Source organism: Thermobia domestica, chromosome 9 (assembly GCF_964235325.1).
Source record: "Thermobia domestica chromosome 9, izTheDome1.hap1.1, whole genome shotgun sequence".
Taxonomy (NCBI): Eukaryota; Metazoa; Arthropoda; class Insecta; order Zygentoma; family Lepismatidae; genus Thermobia; species Thermobia domestica.
Window position 1 is genome coordinate 14,234,866 of NC_137462.1, and position 26,901 is coordinate 14,261,766.

General features: G+C 36.7%; 1 protein-coding gene across 1 annotated transcript in view; it reads right to left on the bottom strand.

Moving 5' to 3' along the window:
- Window positions 1-7,449: 7,449 nt before the first annotated feature.
- The window catches only part of LOC145694430 (uncharacterized), a 28,917-nt gene continuing 9,465 nt past the window's right edge, over window positions 7,450-26,901 (bottom strand). The window contains exons 2-4 of the mRNA XM_081770639.1: window positions 25,706-25,912; window positions 21,180-21,359; window positions 7,450-7,601 (exon numbers count right to left, since the gene is read on the bottom strand). Of these exons, the coding sequence (XP_081626765.1) occupies window positions 7,570-7,601; window positions 21,180-21,359; window positions 25,706-25,912 (419 nt within the window). The 3' untranslated portion in view covers window positions 7,450-7,569. The remainder of the gene's footprint in view (window positions 7,602-21,179; window positions 21,360-25,705; window positions 25,913-26,901) is intronic.

A 26,901-nucleotide genomic window follows, 5' to 3' on the forward strand; every position in this document is an offset into this window, starting at 1 on the left:
ACCCCAAGCACCAGAGGTGAACGCTCTACCACTGAGCCACCGCGGCCCCAATAGTAAACATAAGGATACCATATATCTATACAATATACCACTGTCTGGATAAAGGATTTTTCTCAGTGTATGTTGAGTAATTGTGACACATGTAACTAAACTTTGAGGGTGTCTCCACTTTTGTATCATGGCGTTCCCGGTATGTAATATTGATAACATTATTTCGTGGATGCAGCCGGAGAAGATTGCCCTGTAAAGAGTGACTGAGGGCTAGGCTCAAACCAATGTCTTTCCGAACATAAATGAAACTACGAAAACGGTTGTTTATGGAAATTTTAATAGATATACAAAATTCTCCAACCAATGATGATCTTGGACAACTTCGGAGAATGGCAGTTTTAACTTTACATATCCTTTTGTCATCTATCCTAATAGAAGACGAGCATACTAAGCTTCAAAAGGTCGAAAAAAAATTGCTTATTGAACATGCATGTCTTAATAAATATTACCTACTTGGTCCACAAAACCAGAGTTAGAAGGACCGATTTGTCCGAAATTGCTGGCGAAATCATTGTCAAAATATTTGACGGCGAAAAAACTATTCCTGTGATACATTCTTTATGGGTGCACGTCTTAATTGTGAGTGTTTATCTCCTGGCTTGCAGTGTGTATTTTACAAACAGAACGTTTATTTATTTATTTATTTATTTATTTATTTATTTATTTATTTATTTCTAGACACAACAGGCTATATAACCTAATTAAAGTGTCCGTTACATGTATTTTTACTCCTTCAGAAGCACATATGTTCTTCTCAAACTGATTTATAACACAATAATCGGTCGACTGTGTTCTCATCTCAATAAGACAGATTCTGCATCTCGAAGGTAAACATCAAGTAGCTGAAAAAAACCTGAGGCGGCAACCTGTGTCGAGTTTACAGACACATCGCTTCAGGGCTATTTAATTATGTCTTTCCATAAAGAGATCTGCCAATTCGTGTTAACGAAGATAGTCCTCCATTCTTTTTACAATAGACTAGCTGAACCTGCGCTCTCTATACAGCGCATCATTCGCATATGAGCATAAATATCCTTCTCATTTCTCACATCTGTACATGTCCGTTTACAGACACAAGTGAATGAAGTCTTGAAAAAAAAATCGGCAAGTCGTATCATAAAGGGGAGATTTTACCGATTATTTTTTTCTCAATAACTCGCACCGTTTGCAAGATTTGAGCCTACTTCCGGTTGGAGTTTCTAATTCGTGCATGACCAATGTTTTCTTTCTTCTTGCATGCAGTATGCAATAATCAAATACATTACATACACAGTTAATTATAATGGCAGTTATATACAGTGTTCATTGGGTTAAACACTGCAAAAATATTCACCTTACTGCTTAGGCTGGAGAAGTGGTTATCGTTCCTTTTTCATTATTACAGTATTTGGCCATGAATCAAACGCCTGATGCATATGCAACCCCCATATACAACATTGTGGTGTTGGAATGTATAAAGCGTAGGATATGGCGCTTTAGTTATTTTTTTAAAAAAATTCAACGTTTCCAGTGTACCATAAAAATGTAATAAAGAAATAATGGCCATGTTTCTTAAATATTCAGTTAGAACTGGACAATCTACTCAAAATTTCGAATCGATCAGTGAAAACGTCATCTTTCTAGAGCCTGTGGTTTCCGAGATCTCGTTGTCGAAAGGATTGACCACAAACATATAAACGTACACAACATATAGTTTAGATCATTAGCGTAAAACTCAAAAACATATAGTTTAAAAGAACTCGGAAGATGGAAGCTCAATTCACATGCATTGATTTTAGAGAAGGCTTATTAAAATACAAAGGCTTTGAACAATAATTTTACATCATAAACTTTATGAAAAAGATCTAGTTAACTGATTTGTTTAAAGTACTCGTACTTAAAATGTTTGTCTCTGTTAAACGTGAAATCACACATAACCGTAAATGAAAGATTTGAAAGCCAAAATTATAGGTTGGAGCTCGGGTGCTTTTAATTGCTATTGTAGCATTTAATAGATAGATATGCGTATTTTTACATAAGATCCAGTATGCATGACACTACCACAATTAATAAAGGTTCACTATCCACCTTCCAGATAAACACCACCTTCACGAAGACATTTTATACGTATGGTGGAAAAGATTGCGTACTACAGTGATATTAAGAGCTTGTCGTAGGTAGTTAACTACCAGAAGAGCCACCAGTACCGAATTGGCCTAAATAAAGTTGCAAGACGAAAAGTGGCAGTGAACAGCAGTTCTCCAATAGCCAAGTTGGCGGAAATCATAGTAATTGATACAGCAACTTGGACATTAGTTCCAGCCGTGGCCAGAATGATTATAACGGCTGGGATACTGCATGGCGAAAGGCAACGGAGACCACTATTCTACATTTTCCCAGTTTGCTGAAAACAGAAAAAGAACGTACGTACAATGGTCTTTCGCAGGTCAAAATATAGTTCCAGAGGTCAAGTATAACCATATTCGGATCTGCGGGAGAAGAATGTTTTGGGAAGGAGTCTTGCATGAGAAAGTAACAATGTAATGGAAGATAGATAGAGGAAGAAAGAAAACAAGAACAAAAGGTTTAAGATAAGGACATGAAAAGTACTACCATATTACAGCAAAGGAAGCTGAAAAATCTTAAAGAAGGAATGAACAAATAAAATAGATTTGGTAGTAGTTTGTGAAGTTAGATGGGAAGTTGAACAGCTTAGGATATAAAATGTGAGGTAATGAAAATGGAGGTTGTAGTGGCCTAGAAACAATTATAATTATTCGTAAGTGTTTGAAAGACAAGGTAGTGAAAGTAGAATTTGTTTATGATAGACTTATGATCTTAAGACTTGAAAGAAAAAATGAGAATATAATATTAATACAGATATACGCACCGACGACTTCCCTTACAACTGAAGAAATAGAGGAAAATTATGAGAAAATAGAAGAAATTATAAACAGGAAGAAGAGCGTTGCATGTGTAATTGTAATGGGAGATTTCAATGCAGTTGTGGGAGAAAACAGGAAGATAGTGTCGTATCAAATGTAGTTTAGGGAAAATAAATGAAAGAGGAGAGAGATTGCTCAGTTTCTGTAGACAGAATTTACTAGTAATTGGGAACTCGTGATTCAATCAACACATGGACGAGAAAATATACAATGGAAATCCATATAGACGGCCGAAGATATCAGAAAAATTATGTTATGATTCAGATTAGGTATCAGAATGAATTGAAAAACCCAAAGACCCTTCCCGGGGCTGATTGTTTCTCTGATCATAATCTTATGCTGGCCGAAGTAGATATTCAACTGAAAAATGTAGGCAGAAGAAAAGTAGACAACTAGACGTTGAATACTAAAAAATTGAAAAACGATGAAGTAAGAAATCTTTTAGTTGAAAAGTTCGAAAGAAAATACTAAAAACCGGGAAGGGATAGGTCAGGTAGTAACTGACGGTGGGGGAAAAATTAAATTTTGCATATCACAGACTGCAGAAGGAGTAGTAGGTTACCGCGAATACCAAATGGTTAAGAACCCTTGAGTTACTGTGAAGATGTTGCAGAAAATGAGGAAAAGGAAGGCGTGGAAACAAATTGATAGAGAAGAGGGTAGAAAGATGTGCAGGAAGGTAAACCATGAGTTACGAAGGAAACCAGACAGAATGAGGGAATGGTTTTACAAAACAAAATGCGAGGAGATAGAAAAATTAGAAAGAGTTGGAAAATATGAAGAAATGTAAAAAATGGTGAAATGTATGTAACTTCGGAGGAAACAATGGAATATTACAATGGCAGTAGAAAAGAATTATAGGAAAGTAGTCAGCGAGAGAAATTAAGTCTTAGGAAGATGGAAAGAATAATTTTGGGACTGATATGAGAGGAGAGATAGACCATGTGGCTTAGATAATGAAGTATGTAACGAAATACGTCAGAATGATAAAGAGTTTAGTATTCTTCGAGCTGAGTTTGAAAAGTTATACCCGAAATTAGGAATGCAAATACTAAATGAATTAGATAATATACCAAATTAATTCATTAAGAAAATAGGAGACAAGGTCAAGAGAAAATTATTCTTACTCTGGAATGAAATATATGAAATAGGAACGACTCCTTAAGACAATCGTGATACTGATGACTAACAAATCGAACCCAGATATGAGAACGTTACTAACTACATTATGCGAGGCCAAGATGACTTACAATAAAGTGTTACTTAGTTGTAGATATGTTTCATACATATAAATAATAGCAGTCAAGGAGTACCATCTATGAATAAACGTTACTACATAGGTAACAAAATAAATAGTAGTGATATATACGCACATCCCGCTTGGTAAACAGAGGATTAAGAATATTATACTGTATTTGCTAGCCAATGGGGAAACTACATCCCAAACGGTTCCAGAGACGTGTACTTCTATCCAAGTTCCACAGCAAGAGTTTCGACTGTATTAAAGCTAAGGAAGTCGGGGTTACCATCATAATACAAATCACAAAATATGTGTATTTTATTACTTTAGGTTTTAATGCATTTAGGCTTATGACCTTGAATAGCCTCGTAGAAAACATGTTTTGTTTCTATAAAGGTAACCAAGAAAGTTCTGTCCCTTTTTCTGGTGGTCTGTGCTCAATTGGCCCTCACACCATGAGTTGAATGCGAATGGAGATCAGGCGAAGATAAGTTTTTGCTGTGAATATATCCAATGTATTACCTGGCTGTGGCAGTTTAGTTACACTGTCAACTTGAGTAAGAACAGAGTGAACTTGGGACCTTTACAGAGTGTCATAAGGGCGTGTATGCTGTACGAGTTCAGACGGGTCAAACGCCGCAGTAGCCGGGTGGAAGATATGCTAGGCCTTTGGTGAGTGTGTCGTGACCACGCGGACACTGTAGCGGTGGTTTAACAAGTGTAAGGACGGTTACGAAATACTCGAAGACACAGCACGTGTCGGAATACCAACACATGTACAATCCGCGGGAAAAAACCTGCAACATGAGGATGTAAGTTTATTGTAAAACTACGCCTAACAGCACAGGGAATGAACATAACGTCTAAGTGGAACGAATCACGCCAGGATAAACCTCGGCCTCCTCCCGTGCACACTTATTTTGGAGCAAGAGACTTCGTCATTTCACAATAAACTTATATGCTCATGTTGCAGGTTTTTTGCCGCGGATTGTACAAAAAGGAAGATCTCCAAGCAGCAATTGAGGCGAACAGTGGCCAGAGATGTGAGAAACTGGGACTACAATTCAGTGTTAGTAGAGAAACCATTCGGCAACACCATCTACTTGAGAAGCACTACAAGTTGGGTCGACGAATCCCATATGATTTGACTCTGGGCCGGAAGGAAACGCGAGCAGACACCTGTGTTTCTTTGCTATCTCGTCTGAGGAAGAAGGGATTTCTGGACAGGGTATTGGCATGTTATTACACAAGGGTCCTGTACGAAGCTCCATGGCGGCAACATCGTTTGTTACCATTCCATGAACCAATTCCAAAACATCAGAAACCAGCACTGCACCAGAAGAAGGTCCTCCAGTGTGTTTGGTGGACTGCTCGCAGTATCGTACATCGGGAACTGCCATTATTCCCAGTTCAGCGTAAGCTCTAAACTCCGGTAAACAAAATATTTGTATTCTTCCGCTTGTCACAAATACGATTGGCTAGTGATGTATCACTTCCACTCCCGACGGGGAGGAGCAAATTATACACATGCATTTTGACAATACTATCTCGTGTTGTCCAGATACTTGCAGCAGCAGCAGAAAAAAAGAAAAAAAACTCGAAAGATTAAAAAAAATTGAATTTTACTGGTAAACAATTGTTGCTTAGTGAGTAAAGGTTTGCCTTGTTGGTGTTTCACAACAACACTCGCGGAACCGGGATTCATGCCAGCCGTCTTTCAGGCTTGAAAGCAGAACACGCGTCCGTCCACAGTTGAATTGGCGCCATAATTACTGCGCATGCTTAATGTTTATTTCTATTGTTTCATTAGCCATACTCGATTGCAGCATTATTAGTTAATCCTATTATATTTTAGTCATGTACTAGTTATAATAATGTAGCAGTTTATATGGAGCTTCATAGTAAAAGTAATAATCAAATCACATGAACTCTTTTGCGGAGGAGTACAAGCGTCGGTAGGCCAACAGCAAATCAACGAGATTTACTTTCACGTGGCTTTGTTTACCGCAGTTTAGAGCTTAGGTCGAACAGGGTTTAGTTGGTCAGAGCATTAATTGAACTGTGTACTGTCAGTAGTTGAGCCGTGTTCAAGAAAAAAACTGAAAACTCTAAAGCCAGCACTTGTGAATCGCAAAGGGGTCCTCCTGTTACAGAACAACGCTAAACTCCACGTGGCTAGGATGACCCGGGACACCATTCTACGTCTTGCACGGGAAAGACTATTACATCCACCAACTCTCGATAAATTACACAGTCCGATTTTCACATATTCCATCCCTTGGACAATCACCTTAACTAACTAACTAACTAACTAACTCTATGGCCTATGGAACCCGGAGGTTCAGTGCCGCGTTCACAAAAGCTCTCCACTGACTTCTATCCTTAGCTAATTGCATCCAGTTTTTACTTTGTATTCCTATCTCTGCGAGATCCATCTTAATATTATCCTCCCATCTGCGCCTAGGTCTTCCTAATGGTCGTTTTCCTATGGGTCTACCAGTCAAGACTTTGAAAGCGTTTCTACTTTCTTCCATTCTAGCTACATGACCTGACCACCTAAGCCTCCTAGACTTGACGACCCTAACAATGTTGGGTAAACCGTATAAACTATGTAGTTCCTCGTTATGAAGCTTCCGCCATTCCCCATTCTCGTTCCTCTTGGGTCCGAATATTCTTCTCAGGATCCTGTTCTCAAATACTTTCAGTCTATGTTCTTCCCTCAGAGTAAGCGACCATGTTTCGCAACCATACAGAACAACAGGCATGATTATCGTATTATATATTTTAAGCTTCAAATTCCTCCCTTACACACCTTAAAGGACGCCAATTCAAATCCCTAGTAGAGGTGTAAAATGCACTTTATATTTTTTTCGCTTTACGGCCTATCAAATTCTACCGCAGTTGAATCCATGGCCGTCCAGAACGTTGGCAGAAGGTCGTCGATGCTGATGGGGACTATGGTTGATTTTCCACCTACTTCTTCGGTTACATATCGATGTTCGAAGTTGGTGGGTGAAAAAGCGACATAACTTTCTTGGTTACCTCTGCTATTGCATTAGGTTATTTCAGCTAATTCATACTTTTATTAGTCCGGTCCGTTTATCATGCGCAATTAGTCCGTACTAATGATGTTTTTCTTAGTTCTGTAGTTGTCCAATCGTTCACACTGACGCTTATAAGTTTGAATTAAAGAAACCACACACATACATATATATTTTAATAGATATTTTACTTTATTGCTTAATTTGTGTATAATTCATACAAATCTACTTTTACATAGGTTTCACTAAATCAAGAAAAAGTTTTCTATTATTTGGACTATAATAATTTTTGTTCCAAAAGTCATAAAATATGCTAAAATACCAGGGGACGATTTAAATCAGAACCTGCAGAGTAGAAAAACTAACATCAGCATGTTAATAATAATAATAATAATAATAATAATAATAATAATAATAATAATAATAATAATAATAATAATAATAATAATAATAATAATAATAATAATAATAATAATAATAACAATAATAATAATACTAATAATATATTGCCATTTTATTTAATCTTATATGCCTATTAACACAGCGTAAATAACAAGACAGACAAACAGCCTAACGTTTACGCGATTTAACAAGAGATCGCAGTAATCGAGCACCAGATGGCTCTGGCAGTCTCATTTACGTGAGTAAATATTACAGAATTTTTTATATTTCAGCGTTCGGTCGCAGAGCTTGCTACTTCATTTCCTCATAAGGAAAACAATTAAACAAAAGTCAAGCTCCGCAGAACCGAAATTCCTGAAATAATGAAACATTTCAAAAGACTGCCAGAGCCATCTAGTGCTCGATTACTGCTATGCCTTGGTTACTCGCGTAGACGTTTGTCTGTTTACGTTAGTCCTCTATCTTTTTATTTTCTCTGTGCTATTAATATGCGTTCGTCTTAAGATTCTAGCATTAAGACTCTCAATCTATCGTCGAGAGTAAACAAATAGCTAATTAGCACATAAAAAATTCATAAAACTTTAATAAAAATGAATGTCGATTATTTTTAGGAAAATTTTCAAATCAAACCCTTTTAATTTTTTATACTCACAATATAATAAAAATATTAAACATAAAATGTACTACATAGACCTATAATATAATAATTTAATGTGTATAATACACATATTTTTTTTTGTTAGACTCTCATGTTGTAACCGAAGTTCGGCACCATTATCATTGAAATGTAGACAAATAACAAAATATTTAATAAATACGAGTATGTTTTGTTTCAGAATTAAATAACCAAGAGCATGGAAGGTTTATTTTTTTTTACAGGATATTCAAAAGTGGGTATTTTCTACGGCTTCTATTGTCTGAAGACCTTTTGCAATATTTTCATTTTATTTATAATGCAAAAGTATAGCCAGTCTCTGAGTAATGTTAATCAAAGCATTTAAGAGTTACGGGTTGCATACATATCTAGATGGAAATGTTTATATATTACTAACTCTTTCAAACTCTTTCGTTTCCAGACATTTATGTTATCAGTTGTTATCTCCTAAAACCTAAATGATGGCTTGAAAGTGATTTTTTTTTCAGGGAACAATTTTGGATCTGGTATAGTTTGAATGTATTGCATGGTATAGGCTACTAGTAAGAATAGTTATTTTTCTTGTACATTTACGTTTTATGTATTGTTATATGTCTATGAAATTTCGTATTGTCATATAACATTGTAAAATATTTCTTTCTCTTAACTATTCTAGATATTGCAATTTAATTCGCATTACCTATACCAAATAGTATTTTTCACAGCAGATTTTATGTTTCTGTAGCCGAAGCCACTCCAGAGGACGCGGTTTTTTTTAAAATAAGGTATTTTGGAGAAACATTTACCTTTTTATCTCAAATTCCCTTTCATTCGTATATTATGCACACATGTACATGGTACCATTTGAAAGTTTGTTTCATTCACAAAACATTGACATATGAGCCGTATTACTCGAATGATGAAAACTAAGATTGGAAATGTTTCTTTTATGTGTTACTTTCTTTTTATTTATACCTAGGTATATGGTATTTGGTAATCTCAAACAGGATTGAATAAATATTCTTTCTTGTTCGCAACTATTCTAGATAGTGCAACGGGACTCAAGCATATGCATTTCATATAAAACAGAAGTTTTCATTGCACATATTTGGTTACCTATTGAGGGATTGCTTTATGGGGATAAAAATTTAACAGAGGGATTTGTTTTGTAGAATTTTATTTTCACTTTACCACAAATTTCTCTTGCCTTGTATATCATGCACATATGCACATGACACCAGTTGAAAGCTTGTATCAATCTAAAGAGGAGTGCGAACCATTTACTGAAAAAAGCCCGTTCTCCGGACAGCGGTATATTATACAAATATACGGAATCCTCTTGCTTACTACAAAAATCAGTATTGAGCATTCGTTATCCGTATGCTACATAGACACTGCCCTTAGATGTTATATCATGTCTTTGCAAGACGTCTGATATCTAACAGTCTTCCTTATATTAGAGGAAGTTCGGGTATTATGGAATAGTCGGATAATATGGAATACCTCATTATCTCGCCTGTGATGTGTTGCTTCCAAGCGGAGAGCAAAGAAACGACTACCTCGCGTTCCCATAATGCTCTACAGTCAATCTCCTTGTGATTGTGACATTCGTTGTGTTGCTAGTTATGAAAATCTAATTTCTTATTCGTGAAAACTTTTACAGGTGTTTTACAACCTGTATTTTTTTATTGAAATATAATAGAACAACAATTTTTTGTTTACTATGACTTTAGATATACAAAGCGATAGTTTGATAAGCGCCATTATTCTATACGCCTTCGGATGCATTTAAGAGCTTTTCGTTTCCAAGAAAGCATGGAGGGCAATATGGAATACCCACAAGAAAAGCTTGGTGTTCCATATTCCGTATAGTATTCCGATTACAAAAATATCTATCGGTATTGGGCAATTAAACATACATTTATAATGACAACAATGCTAAGTGTATTTTTTATTACAGTAAATTTTCTGATGATACAAGGGGTGAGCTTGGGTCCAGCGTTCATCATGTTTAATGTGAGCACACAATGACTGTGCCGATCCAGAAGCAGAGTATTATATTTATGACTTTTGAAAGTAATCACATTCAGTTATGGCTTGGCATTCAGAATTTTCATATATTGTCACTGTATTCATTGTATGTTCAACAGAAAACTCATTTCTTTTCTATATAGCATTTGTATTCCATATTACCCGACTATTTCATATTACCCTCCAAAGTGGTTTCTTTACAAATTATAAATTTTGCCCAACCCTGTAACGAAACTTCTTTATCAAGATACCCATAAATAAAGCCAAATATGTAAGGCATATACTTGCTTTCCTTTTTGTTTCAATGTGCAATTATTAACTGAGTTATAAACGAAACAAAAATGGTATTCTATAATACCCGATCTTCCTCTACATACATATATGTAACCTTCGTCAGCTATATGTTATATACATTCATTTGTATGTGAGATCCTGGCCGTCTATATTATTTTATACGGAAAGTACATACAGATGGAACACTTATACAGAAAGTATTATAAAACATGCGCTTTCAGTTATACGTTTGCTGTACGTTAAGTCCAAAACTACAGTATTTACAAATGTAACATACGATTTTACGTAGGCCACATAAATTTTCTTTCTCAGTGTAGCTGTCCAAAGTCGCGAGTCCGACGCTCGCGAGCTCAGCAATGGCGCTCAATCGGGCTTGGGCTCAATGATTGAGCGCGAGCGCGACTGAGTCCAAAGCCTCAATGAAATAAGTGAGCGTGAGTCCAGTCGAGACAAGTTAGCGCTAGCGCTAGCAAGCCCAGTGCAAAATGGTCATGTATGGTATGAACCGTGATACTCAGATGAACAGTACGGAAGTAACAGCTGAACGTCGATATTTTCCTCCAGAACATGCAGGAATTTATAATCGTTAATGCTCATTATACGTAACAGCATGATCCCTTAGCCTCTCATTCATGCCAATTCCTTAAGTTGTCACTAGCTGTCCTGCCTGACCCCAAGAGATGTCGCTAGTGTGCAGTCGAGCCAAAGTCTTGGAGGAACTATAGTTTATGTAAAAGAAGAAAGAAAAAAATGAAATCTTCAAGTTTTATGTTCCATAATTATGCAGGCTAGACTAACGAAGACGGTGATGATGAGAAATGAATGAAATGGTGGAACGAAGAAAGTGGGAGGAAACAGAAAGCCCCAAGAAAACCCACGCTCACGGTGTTTGTCCACCACAAAGCTAACTTGGTGCGAGCTGGGATCAGACCAAGAACCCCATGTACCAGAGGTGAACATTGTACTATAGGCCACCACGGCCTACAAAAAGAAGAAAGAGTATTTCGTTCTAACTCCTTTTTTTCCCACTATATAATAATCCAAAATTCATTTATTAACTGCTATCTGAATGAAAAAAAAAATGAACATTTTGCAAGATCAATAAACTGAACCATTCCGTCTAATCTAATCTAATCTAATATAAATAAAATAAAGAGTTTGCTTGTGTATCAGTCTTTATGCGGCCTGGGGACCAAACGAGTGGATCGAGAGTTACCAAATTTTGGTCACGGGTACCTTATTCTAGGCCCCAGACAAAGACGAAGCGTTTTTTTTTTAACAATCGAATCACATGGGTCTCAGGGGGGGGGGGCGTTTACCGGGACATGTAAAAGTAGTAGAAAATGATCAACATTAGTGTCGAATTCATAGTTTTCGCGGTCGCTGAGATAAATGGTAACACTTCCATTAGTAATGACTCTAAAATTCAGCTAACATTGTATGCAGGTCGGGGTCACCTGCTAGGGGGGAGGGGGTTTACCGAGATATGTAAAAATAGTAGAAAATGACCGTTTTGTATTTCCTTTCGTTGTTCAGTTTCTTTACATAGATATTTCATCTGACCCATGTAAAGAATGTGTATTTCAGCTAGTTGAAAAATAATACTGCTAGCTTGCCAATTTATGATGTGCAATGGTGCTCCGACTCACTGTTCGTGGTATGGTGTCTTGTAAAACTATTATAGTGACAACTATTTACAAATAAACATATTTTAGTAGAAAGATTAATACTCTTACTATAACCTGCAATAAAAGTGAACATCCGCAGCAGTTATTTTGGTGAAAATATTATTCTGAAATGATAGAACTTTATTTAATCCAATAGGCTAATGTCAAAGAATGAAGTAGCAACATAAGGCCTACAAAATTTATCTTCTTCAAATCTTAGGGAAGTTGGCACATTTTACAGAATTTCAAATATAGTGACAAGTCGTCTTAGAAAGCTAACGGAAGGAAGGCGTTACAAACTCTTCATACGTGCGAAGTTTTAAATGAAGCATGAAATAAGTTCATTTCTACAACTTTAAAGATAATGTTTGTTCTTTTAATGCTTTAAAATAAAAGATTATTCAAAAAGCGCGTTGGTTTTGGATCGTCTGGCAAATTGTTGTTTCTCTGTTGCCGAGATTGTTCTGTATTGTTGCTCTACCCACAAATATTCCGATTGTCACCTTAGTCTAAATTTCTCGCATTTCTCTAAAGCGTTTTTCACAGTCCTGTGCACCCTCCAAAAGCAAACCGCGTAACTTGATGTTGTATCATTGCGCGCACGACATTGGATTGCTGATTGGTGAAGAGAAAATTGTTTCGTCTGTTTCTCGCAATATTTCTGCTGCAGCACGTGCGTGTATTTCTTCTACTACGATGTGCATTACTCGTCTTACTTTCACACCATTGCCGTGATATAGAGCAAAATACCCAATACTATATAATCCCCCCCTCCTTTAAGAGCAACTGAACATTGTTATTTTCCACCAAACTGTAATTATAGATGAAATTACAATGAGTTATGTCAACTTATCAAGTGAACAATAAAGAGATGGCGCTGGTATGTAACAGCAAGCATATTTATCATTATGGCAGATTATTTCTTTTTCATCTATTACCTAAATCATTATCCATGAAAAACAGATGGTACTTTTCCCCCTTAAGTTCAATTTATTGATGTACTTTCTTACATTGTATAGCATGCGAACATACAAATAGTAACTTCAGTACTATAAAGTAAGTAAATAAATAATGTATATATACTATTCTATGAGAACATGAAAATTAGGTACTTAAGGTCTTAATTTTCTTCAAGTGAATTAAACAACGTTGATATCGTTTGATAAACTATTTGATTTTCTTCTGCACTTATGGGCAGTGTTGCCACAGTCCTAGCTCTGGAGTGGGCTGAAAAATAGTACCAAATTGAAACAAAAAGGGCTGAATTCGTTATTTTATACCGTTGGGGGTAAAAGTGTCGGGGAATGCGGGGGGACACTTTCAGAAAATATCTGTGGTGTCCCCCACTTCTAAAAAATTACAATGGGCAAAGATAGGCAAGGGGACGGCCTGACGTCATGCATACCCCTACTTTTTCAGATCCATTTTTACCCTTGAGTGTAGGCCTAATACATGAAACATGAAAGTGACAAAGGTGAAGTTCTTTAACATCCCCCCCCCTTTTCCAAGAGTTTAAATCAAGAAAGTGTTTTTTTAATTAATTTTTAAAATCATCCAAATAGGACGACTAAAATTTCTACCACACTGCTTCTTTCTAGTCTCCTTTATGCGCGGCGCGGATGCGCTCATCTAGCGTCATTTGTTTTCCGATATAGTTCGAATTACGAATTTTCTACACAAAGTTCGTAGCGTTATGCAATATAACGTCACAGAAATGAATGTTCAACAGCATTTTTTAAGAGTCCAACACACAATATGAGTAACGTGAGATGTAGGAAAAGTCTTACTGACACTTTTGAAAAGTGTCAAGTATTTGTTAAATGGTGCTAAATTGGGTAGAATTGTACCAACTTTTTCACAAAAGGGGCTGAAAATGCCTGCGTGGTACGAACGGGCCGATGAATGACAAAAAGGGCTGAATTTGGTACAATTGTACCAAGTGTGGCAACACTGCTTACGGGTTTGCCTTGTTTATGTTTAACAGAATAACTCGGAGCAGCAGGTAATCTGCTGGCTTCCTTGGGCGACATCTTTAAACTGTGGCGCGCACTTCGCATGTTTTGTTATTTGTTGTAACAGTTTTCTCTTATAAATTGGATTTTGGTTAAAGATTTCGATCCCATATAGATACATACATTGAGTCGGATCCTATATGTTCTTACTGTACCTTAACAATACATTAATTACCATAATACACTGCATTTGTTGTGTACTATTTGCTCATGGAAGAATAAACTGTTATTAGTCTCATTTTCAATGTTGGTAACTCATAGTTATTTTTCAGTTTTTCACAAAGAATGGTTGTCAAACAGTTGAAGACTACAGGGGGAAAAGGAGGTAAGTCAAGATATGGTCGAAAATGAGTTAACAGCAGAATAATGTAGCCTGAACGGTGTAGTTTGCATGGACTAAATCTCACGGTAAACAGGAAATTAGTCACTAAGAAATTTAAAGCTAAAGACTTCGCCTACAGGGGAAGAAGTAGGTAAGTCAGTGGAAAAAAGTCAATTGTGTAAAATCATAAACAACTGACTTACCTCCCTTTTCCCCTGTAGTCTTCAGTTGTCATTTCATGAAAATGGGCTAAGAAAATGAAAAAGAGAAATCAAGTGAACTCACTGTTCTTATTGAAGATAATAATTTCTTTATAGTATTTTAGATCTTTGTTTCACCTTTCATTAGAGATGAGGAAGTAGTCAATTAAAAAAAAAAAGAAAGAGGGAGAGAGTGTGAGGGGGATAGAGAGATGTTAAAGAGAATAAAACCTGTTTTAGTGATTCATTACGAAGTAATAAGAGGCTAATTTTTTCAGTTATAATTTGTATGTCGCCTTTTTAAAATGCGATCAGAATAAATGACCATTTTTAAAAGATGCAAAAACCGAATATTCGGTGCCAGAAATGAAATAATGTACAAAGGAATCTTCAATATTTAAGAATTTTTATAATATTGGATAGGAATGTTCATAACTTTTGAGTTTTATTTTTTTCTGGCTGCAGTGAAAGAGGAGGTACTATGTGCATGTTAAATAATGTGTCTTTATTCCTATGTAGAATCTAAAAAGTTTCTTGGAATTTGTTGAGTAAGATGTCGATAGAGTCTTCATACTCTCATGACTGATATTAGTTTATGGCGTAACTTTTCTGTTAGATATCAAATGAAAGGATAAGTCACGAGGATTCAAAATATATTTTATAGAAATTTTATTGCATATAACAAAGGAAATAAAATAATAAATTCTCTATTCAATAAATAAGTAAACTCAGTAGTTTTCAAGTTCCTGCAGAATGAACAATTGCTTGTTCCAAACACTCGCTCGCCTGTAATGGAAACGTACAAGGAACTCAATTTTGAAATGAAATGAAATAAAATCTTTTGAGGTTTATGTCCCACGATTATGCAGGCTAGGCTAAAGGAGACGGCGATGATGAAAACATGAACAAAATGGTGGAATGAAGAAAGTGGGAAGAAACTGAAGGACCCAAAGGAAACTCACGCACACGGTGTTTGTCCTCTGCAAGGTTCACTTGGCGCGAGCTGGGATCGAACCAAGAACGCCATGTGCCAGAGGTGAACGCTCTACCATTGAGCCACCGCAGCCCCCCAAGAGCTCAATTTTGAATAAAAGTCGTGAGTACAACTGCACATTTCTAGATCTGATAATTAACTCCTTTATGGCTATATGATCCGCGTATTCGTCGTCGGGCGGGAGACCCGCGTTCGATTTCCGGAGGAAATTCATGTAGTTCGGATCACTCGTTCGGCTGTAGGTCCAAATCTCATAGAACCTTATTGTTGAAGGGGACGGTAAACTTTAATCCACCCATCCAACCATAGATCTGCTAGTAGGAACACTAAGTCATCATGTAATAGAGGCTCTGAATCCTAACATTTTAGGTAGATTCTCAGCTAGAGGAAACGTTAGGAGTGGGGATAGTAAGTTGTAGTTATAATTTACACTGGTAGAAGAAATTCAACGTTCTGCTTTTCTTCCTCCTGGTGCATGTCTGCGTTTACATAGTAGTTCAAAGATTCAGGAGAGCAGTGCGTATGCCACTGCAAACGAGAGAAAATGGTTCCTGATTCTCCTATCACAAACCCATGTCATTTTATTTTTAATCTCATTGTTTTTCCTCTTTTAGTTTGTTTACTCATTTCTTAGCACAAAATTGCATATAACATTGTTTGTTTAATTAGTTGGCAACATTTCTGCACTGCAGTCTGCATTGTTTACAATGGGTGCAAAGCTTCGTGAAAATCAGATTAGTGTGTCTAGCCATGGAAATGGGACACCGAATGAATCAACAGTTCACGTAGTTATGAGAAAGTCCATTGAAACGGGTTCAACAGTGAACATTAAAAGTTCTGGGCGTCGTCGTAGTGGTCGTTCAGAGCAAAACATTACGGTGGTTCGTGACAGTGTGGCTGTTAGTCCAAATAAATGGGTTCCTAGCCGTTCCGAAGAATTGGGCATGCCAGCGCAGTAGAGGCTATCAACCTCGTGCTTATATATTAAAGAAATCTGACGGTACAGTTCTCATTGATACGGATAGCATCTTCAATAGATGGAATGATTTTTTTTGACGATTTGCTTAACACACACCCAAAAACTAATGTGCATGGAGAAACGGAGATAACACCGCAGAACCGTATATTCCAGAACCCAACCGAATAGAAGTAGAAATCGCTATAAAGAAATTAAAGAAACACAATTCTCCGGGTGTAGATGAAATTCCGGCTGAGTTAATTTTAGCTAAAGGGGAAAAATTGTGGAACAAGATACACAAACGTATTCTCCTTATCTGGAACAAGGAAGAATTGCCACAAGAGTGGAAAGAATCAATCATTGTTCCAATTGACAAGAAAGGCGACAAATCTGACTGTAATAATTATCGAGACATTTCTCTTCTATCAACATCCTATAAAATCCTTTCAAATATTCTATTAGCAAGATTAACCCCCTACGTAGATGAAATTATTGGAGATTATCAGTGCGGATTTAGACGAAATCGATCAACTATCGACCAAATATTTACCAGCGCCAAATACTCGAAAAAAGTGGGAATACAATACACATCAACTATTTATTGATTTTAGAAAGGCGTACGACTCGGTTAGGAGAGAAACATTATACAAGGTTCTTACAGAACTTGGGATACCGAGAAAGCTAATTAGATTAATTAAGATATGTGATATGCCGTGTAACGTGGGTTCCTGTCACCACGGCATGGCGCGTCCTCAGGTTGCGGATCGAGGAGAAGGCCTCTAGATATAGAGGTTAGCTGCAAATATACTGAATAAGCAGTCGCGGACAGCCGACTAGGAGTGGTCCTCCAGCTTGGGGGTTTGGGTAAGGTTAACACCCTCATCCTTTAAAAAAAAGCACTTGTTCAGAAATATTCACATAAGCCTCGGACAAGGACTGATAACTTGGCACGACCTCAGCAAAAGAAAATGGACATGAGATTTGGAACATGGAATATTAGGAGTCTTTATAGGGCAGGCGCGGTAAAATCCGTAACTAGTGAGTTAGAGAAATACAAGATGGACGTAGTAGGAGTTCAGGAAGTTAGGTGGGAAGGAAATGAATCTGAGAATTCCGGAAATTTTACGTTCTTTTACGGGGAAGGAAACAAAAATCACCAGTTAGGAACAGGGTTTTTCGTTCATAAACGTATATTACCAGCAATTAAACGGGTTGAATTTGTCACTGACAGACTTTCTTTTATTACTCTTAAGGGACGGTGGTGTGATATTATTGTTTTAAATGTACATGCCCCAACTGAAGATAAGGATGACGATATAAAAGACAGTTTTTACGAAGAAGTGGAACGGATATTTGACCAACTTCCGCGATACCATATGAAAATTCTATTAGGGGATTTCAATGCGAAGGTAGGACGAGAGGATATTTTCAAACCGATTATAGGGAACGAAAGTCTGCATAAATAAAGTAATGACAACGGTGTTAGACTCGTAAATTTTGCAACATCCAAAAACCTAATCGTGAAGAGTACAAAATTCCCACATCGCGACATTCATAAATACACTTGGACATCACCAGACGGGAAAACACATAATCAAATTGATCACGTTTTAGTAGATAGAAGAAGGCAATCTAGCATAATTGATGTCCGGTCGTTTAGAGGGGCTGATTGCGACACCGACCACTACCTGGTAGCAGCGATAATACGAGAGAGGTTATCGTTGAATAAAGGTAATATTCATTGTCCGAAAGCGGAGAGATTCAATTTAAAGAAATTAGAAGAGAGCCAGGTAAGAGAGAAATACCAGATTGAAGTTTCGAATAGATTCTCGGCTTTAGAAGATTCGGAGTGCACTAGTGTTGAGGATGCCTGGATTGAAATTAGAGATAGCATTAAAATTTCAGCAAAAGAAAATTGGGACACGCGGAAATACGTAGGAACAAACCATGGTTCGACCAGGAATGCATAAAACTAGCAGAGAAGAGAAAACAGGCAAAATTACGCTGGCTACAAAATCCGAATGAAATAACTACACAAAATTTCGCAGATATCAGGCGGGAAACTTCCAAAACTTTTAGAACAAAGAAACGCGATTGTCTGAAAGCTAAAATTAAGGAACTTGAAGATAATAGTAAAAATAAAAACATCCGGGACATGTATAAGGGAATCAACGAATTTAAGAAAGGCTATCAACCTCGTGCTTATATATTACGAAATCTGACGGTACAGTTCTCACTGGCACGGATAGCATCTTAAATAGATGGAAAGATTTCTTTGACGATTTGCTTAACACGCAATCGAAAACTAGTGTGCGTGGAGAAAAGGAGATACAGACCACAGAACCGTATATTCCAGAACCCAACCCATTAGAAGTAGAAACTGCTATAAAGAAATTAAAGAAATACAAATCTCCGGGTGTAGATAAAATTCCGGCTGAGTTAATTTTAGCTGGAGGCGAAAAATTGTGGAACAAGATACACAAACTCATTCTCCTTATCTGGAACAAGGAAGAATTGCCACAAGAGTGGAAAGAATCAATCATTGTTCCAATTGACAAGAAAGGCGACAAAACTGACTGTAATAATTATCGAGGCATCTCTCTTCTGTCAACATCCTATAAAATTCTTTCAAATATTCTATTAGCAAGACTGACCCCATACGCAGATGAAATTATTGGAGATTATCAATGCGGATTTAGACGGAATCGATCAACCATCGACCAAATATTTACCATTCGCCAAATACTCGAAAAAAAAGTGGGAATACAATACCCCGGTACATCAACTATTTATTGATTTTAGAAAGGCGTACGACTCGGTTAGGAGAGAAAGATTATACAACGTCCTTACAGAGCTTGGAATACCGAGAAAGCTAATTAGATTAATTAAGATATGTTTAAATGAATCCCAAAGTAAAGTCCGGGTAGGAAAATTTTTGTCCACGAGCTTTCACGTCGAAAATGGCCTGAAACAAGGAGATGCGTTGTCGCCATTATTATTTAACTTCGTTCTGGAATACGCTATAAGGAAACTCAAAGATAGCAACCAGGGCCTAGAATTGAACGGTATTCACCAGATTATGGCATATGCTGATGACATAAATTTAATAGGTGATGATAGGAGAATAATAGAAAGAAATGCAGAGATCTTATTAAACGCTTGCAGGGACATGGGTTTAGAAGTAAATGCAGATAAAATTAAATACATGGAAGTGCGTCGGGACCGGAATACAGCAAATTATGGATGCGTTAAAATATTAAATAATACTGTTGATAAAGTGGATAGTTTCAAATATCTAGGATCAATATTAACAGACGAAAATCATATTCACGAAGAAATTAAATGTAGACTAAAAGCAGGGAATTCGTGTTACTATTCGGTTCAAAATCTCTTGTCGTCGCGAATTCTGTCGAGGAATTTGAAGCTTAAAATATACAAAACGATAATCATGTCTGTGGTTTTATATGGCTGCGAAACATGGTCACTTGCTCTGAGGGAAGAACATAGGCTGAAAGTATTTGAGAACAAGATCCTGAGACGAATATTCGGACCCAAGAGGAACGGGAATGGGGAATGGCGGAAACTTCATAACGAGGAACTACATAATTTATACGGTTTACCAAACATTGTTAGAGTGATCAAGTCTAGGAGGCTTAAGTGGGCAGGCCATTTAGCTAGAATGGAAGAAAGTAGATACGCTTTCAAAGTCTTGACTGGAAGACCAATCGGAAAACGACCATTAGGAAGACCTAGGCGCAGATGGGAGGACAATATTAAGATGGATCTCGCAGAGATTGGAATACAAAGTAGAAACTGGATGCAGTTAGCTAAGGATAGAAGTCAGTGGAGAGCTTTTGTGAACGCGGCATTGAACCTCCGGGTTCCATAGGCCATAGAGTTAGTTAGTTAGCGCAATAGAGGCGGTCATATGCCCAACATCATTCACCATACCTGAAATCGGAATGTGTGATGAACATATTTATGAATTTTGTTAGTGTGTTTTGAAAAAATAAAGTTCATAATTTTATGTAACAAAACCGGCGCACTTTACGAATAACTCTATACTTGTGCATATATACAGGGTGAACCTAAAAGATGTGCACAAAGTCCAGGAGGTGATTCGTGACATCGAAAGTTCTGTTGCATATTGTCGAATCTTGCGTCGTGTAAGAGGGATAATTGTGCCACCTTGGAATCGAAAATCGAATCGTGACAATTGAGACGGAACAGAATAAAAAAATAAAATAAAGAAATAAAACTTAAATATATATTTGTTAATAGAATTGTTTACTTTAAGTGAAAGTTTATTAAAGTTTGTCCACCACATTTATCACTAGAAGACGTTTAGATAATAGGAGACACGTGAATACTAATATTTAAATGAACATGACTATATACGTATTACTTACACTGCTCTCTTCGAATACATCTTCCACCAATTGTTTCCCTGACATAGCCTTCCCGACAGTGACAAGCGTAAACTCGTGGAGTAAGACATTCTCTATGTAGATCTCCAGGTATTATGTCAGAGCATAAAACGTCACATCCTGACATAAAATCCCACCCTGCAACCTCATTCGGAGGACATTCTGTAGAAAGAAACATGGAAGAAAAGAAAATAAAGAATACAGGGTGAATTTTATCCTTAGAGCAGTGAACAAACAAATTTTACCTTTCTTCTTAACTCACAGATAATTGTTTCTATTGTCTGTTTTAAACATTTTGTCCTTTCTGACAGTTGCTTTCCTCTGTTTTTTCCTTCCTACGCATGGCCACAGTGTTGCCACAGTCCTAGCTCTGAAGTGGGCTGAAAAATAGTACCAAATTGAAACAAAAAGGGCTGAATTTTATATCAGGGTAATACACGGCTCTATAACATGAAACTGAGAGATAATGCTCTAGAACAACCCCCCCCTCCTCCTCTTCCAAGGGTACAAATCCACGTATCGATATAGATCTATAAAACACAGAAATGTTCGGATATGTTTACATTTGTGAATATGACGTCACTAGTAAAAAAACTTAGCGCGCTAAGCCAGCAATTATGTCAATGTATTTTTCGTGCTATCATCTTTTGGTGTAGAAATTTGCAATGACATAAATTATATACTTTCTTGAGCACACGCTGGCCTTCTTCAGAATATTCAACACTTGCTTCTACGTTTTTTTTTTTTTTTTTTTTTTTTTAAGGGACTTCAAGATAATATTTCCATTACACTGTTTCCTTCTCGTCTGATTCATGCGCGGTGCTGAAGACCCCATCTAGCGTCATTTTTTTTTTTCAGTATAGTTCGAATTACGAATTTTACACAACAAAGTTCCTAGTGTTAAGCGGTGCAACGCCACAAAATGCAAGTTCAATAGCATTTTTTTAAGAGTCCAGCACACAATATAAGTAACGTGAGATGTAGGAAAATCTTACCAGCACTTTAGAAAATGTGACAAGTAATTGTTAAATGGTGCTGAATTGGGGAGAATTGTACCAACTTTTTCACAAAAGGGGCTGAAAATGCTAGCGTGGTACCAACGGGCCGACGAATAACAAATAGGGCTGAATTTGGTACAATTGTACCAAGTGTGGCAATACTGCGTGGCCATAACAATCACGCAAGAAGAACTGTTTCTATTGCAACAGCACGTTCAGCCAATTACAGTGGCTCATTTCTCTCGCGGTGCAACGGTAAACATTCCACCCTTTCAGCATGTTGCCAATTTGAATCTAAACAAATGCACATTCTTTTAGATTTATGTCAACTTCAGTAGTGGAGCTGCTGGTTATTAAAAGCATTCTTTTTAGTTCTCTTTTGTGTCGTTTAATTTTATAAAACTTAGATTTGCGTGCAGTAAATAATTTCGTGTTTCAATACCCGACGCAAAAGCTGGCAACACAGCATTGAGCACCAAATGTGCGCAATGAGCTGTCAGAAGGGACAAGTAGTATAAATTGCAGTATAATAAATTGTTTGAAAATAATCATAGATTTTAGAGTATTACTATAATTATTAGCATAATAAAAACGAAAGCACATCCAAAGACGTAGCAGTCGATAGATCGATTGAACCGAACGAAGAGATACTGGATGAGCGTAAATCTTCATGAGAAGTTTACCAATCGAGAGAATATCGAGGAAATTCGATAGTACAGAACTTCTAATGAGGAATATCCGAAAATTATTATTAGCTTAGATCAAACACAATCAATCGATAGAAATTGATATGTTTCAGAATAAATTCTCAGGCATGGTTTTCGAGATAATCGAAAGAAGCTCCTTTCCATTACACTGAATACTATGTATTTTGTTCAAATGTTAATTACGGGGCTATTATTCTGCTGTAATGCATTGTTTATTTGTTTGTATCACGCAGATAGGAACTTTAGCACGTTGCTACCCGTTAGTGCTTACTATAACCCTCAAGTGAAAGCAATTTTTAATTTTTTCTCTGGTAATAGATAGCTAGAGCGGTTATCTTGGCCAAATTCGTTAATAGTGTCAATTCTTAAATATCTTGATGAATAAAGGTGATATCCACATCTCATTTTCTACTTGTGGAACAAAGATAGTATAAAATACGTATCTCCATGTTAGGTAGTAGCAATCATCCTCCAGAAGATGATATCTACGTATAAAAATGAAACTTCTAGTAGTTGACCGTATTTAATATGTACAAGAGCTTATGTTCTTTTAAGGAGGGAATTTGATGAAATATCATCCAACAATATATGTGATATAATATGTTGTTATGTGCCCAAAAGAGTAATTTGTTCCTCGAAAGTAATGAAGAACACTTTAAACATTTGATTTAGGCAACCTAACTTAATTTTACGGTAGAATTTGTAATACTCTCCAACTTTCATGATTGACAAATCATTCACTGTAAATATATTTTTGTGAAGTGACTTATCACTTATAACCAATCCCAGTGAAGCCTTTACAGCATTATGATCGCCTGGGCAGATGAGTGTGCTTGGCTCCTAGGATTACATTTTACATTAATAGGTGTAATAAAAGCCATTTTCCTGGCAAGTCACCATTAGCACTATGCATTGAGACCGTCCTGGTCCACGCTATATAATGTTCATGTACCTTAAATACGGACGCCGAAATGATAGGTTTCCCGGGATGGGGGTTTTTAATCATAAAAAGCAGATTGTTTTAAATAAATTAACGGAAATTTCAGCTTGTTTCACTTTTTATGGCGTTTTTGCTCAAGAATCACTTTTGTTTCCTTGTTGTGGATCCTATAATTAAGAAAGTGTATTTTGAACATCCAGTAATTGTGAATACTGCGTTCAGTCCGAAGCTGGCTGTCTTTATTGGTTATCTAGAGCTGACATTGCATTTGTTGCCTGCAACTGTAAATTATGCAACCCACATGTCCCATGTGTCATTTTGGTTCCATGAACACACATCTTCATATACAGTAAGTGTTTTACTGATTGCCTAAGGTGAATCTGGTAAACAAGTAAAATAGAGTACAACCTAAGAAACGATTCAAAAACGTATTTGTTTTGGTATAAATTCTTGCTTACCTTTCGTTTACCGTTCTGGAAGGATTTTATCCTTAGCTTCCAAGTTCAGTTTACAAATTTAAAGCCATAAGCGAGCGACTGAGTATGATGTTAGTTAGCATGATTTCTGACAAAATTTCTTTTTTTCTTTGTCTTTAAATCATATCAAAAATTTTGAATAACATGCTTAAGAGAGCGATTTCTCTATCGTCACCGGCGCCACGACCTCAATAAATGTTGTATATAGTTATAATATAGTTTTAGATTCTTCGTACAGGGTTTCTCCATAAACTAATGAGACAGACCATCGCGCGGCGCTCCAGTCGGTAGTAGCACGCTCCCTGGGGAAGATTGTGATAAGAGGTCCAAGCTAAGCAAGGCACTGGGTAGCAGTCGTGTCCAAGCTCTGACGCAATGAGGATCACGCGTGTCACAAAAGCTGTTTTTGAGGTTTTTGTTACGGCAGAGAATGTGAGAAAGGAAGCGTTCGCTGAAGCAGCGCAACGCGATTAAATTTTGCTTTCACCTGGGCAAAACCGCTTCCCAGGCGCTTGCTTTCGTCAAGGAGGGTTACAGAGACGTCGTCTTGTCATGGTCGGAGCGAGCGGAGTTGAAAACATGGAGCGGACGATGGTCGGAGTAAAGGAGATTTGTCACCTTGGCCAAATTTTTGTCCGAACCACTAATTGAAGGGTGCCCAGAGCAAAATTTAATAACGTAGCGCTTCTCCAACGAATTCGCTCCATTCGCTCCATTTCTCCAACGAATTCGCTCTGCCGTGACAAAGACTCAAAAACAGCTTTTGCGTCACGCGTAATCCTCACTGCGTCAGACCTCGGACGCAACTGCTACCTAATGCGTTGCTTAGCTCGGACCCCCACCATAATGCCATAGGGGAGCGTGCTACTGGCGACTGAAGCGCCGCGCAGCGGCCAGTCCCATTACTTTATGGAAAAACCCTGTATATTTTAAATGATAATTTTGTTGCACGAAATCTATTGTATTTTCAGAAAAGTCACTGCTGACCCTATTAAAGTTTTTAGAAAAGCATATTAATCGGTAAAAGTTACTCTGATAGCTCTATAAACAATTAGTTGAAACCAGAGAACCGACTTCCAACTGTATCCGCCTATTTACCCTTTTCCTTTGCTATATAGTGACCAAATTTATTTTATTCTTGCATTCTTGTCAGCATTTTGTATTCACAATATCTTAGTTAAACGGCTTCTCCGTGATATAATTGGAATACAAAAATACAACATGTCTTTCCATTAAAATTGCAATATTTGCAAAACCAAATCCAAAAATATCCCAGGGGAAAAGAACGCGAAAGAAATACTTCGTTTTTTCTTCATATATTGTATTTTGTTATCTCCAATCCTAATTTATAGACTGAGTTGGTTTGTTTATTGAAAATAGTACTTACCTAAATGTAAATGACATTGATATACCGAATCACATTTTCCAGTGTTGAAATTTCTTACGTAGGACAATCTACAACCACAGCGCAGAACTGGAGGCTCATGACAAGAGGGTATGCTTTCATTATTCAGGAACATTTGAATCTTCTCACATGTTAGGTCACATTTCTCAGGAGGAAGCAGCGCTGGACCAAATTCGTTTTTGTCGCAAACTAGAGCGTTAGCAGAAATAATGCATTCTTAACATATATTCCACACAGCTTATACAATACATATAGTACATTATTATGTTTCTTGTATAACGCTGGTTTTATTTATTTAAATACATTTAAATAAATGTTAAATTAAGCTTAACCTAGTCGTGACATTAAGTTTGTTAATGTTCTAAGTAAGATGCATTTAAGAAATGGCACAGAATTCCATTTACAAAAATTGCCTCTCCGCAGTCAAGCTGTCTCAGGCTCGATTCCCTGGCATGATACTTATCTTGAACACAAGTATAAATACTGATTCTCCCCGTTCCCTCCCGACAACTCAGAGAAACGTTAAGGCACTATTCGCCAATGACATGTATTCACTCGTAGGTACATTAGTTTTCAAACATCCCTCATATCTATAATAATAATTTTATCTATAATGAAAACAATTCAATTACTGGTGTTCCATCCGGATTTCATTTATTTTATGTCGTGTTTTATTTTCTTACATTTCATAAGTGTATGCAATTTGAATAAGAAATAATCGAATATTATTATTATTATTTAGAAATGTATAAACTTGAACGAAAGCGTAAATTGTAACAATGTATGATTGTTTAATATTGAAATATAAAATACACATATGTGACAATTAGAGTTATACAACAATAAATTGTTCAACAATTTTTCCAATTAGTTGCACAATTATGCAAAAATAATTGTTCAACAATTTTTCCAATTAGTTGAACAATTATGCAAAAATAATTGTTCAACAATTCTTCAATTAGTTCAACTTTGATGATGCATACAGTCAGTGTATTTGAAACGTAAGTTGATATATGATGAATAAGGATTTGTAAATTTACCAATAAATCCTACGGTAATAACAGAATAACAATGATAACATGTTATATTAAATATCTAGGGATGGGCATGAGCGAGTTCTCCATTGAAACTCTTCTCGACTCGAAACAGGCATATTTGAGCTCGACTCGAGAACTCGA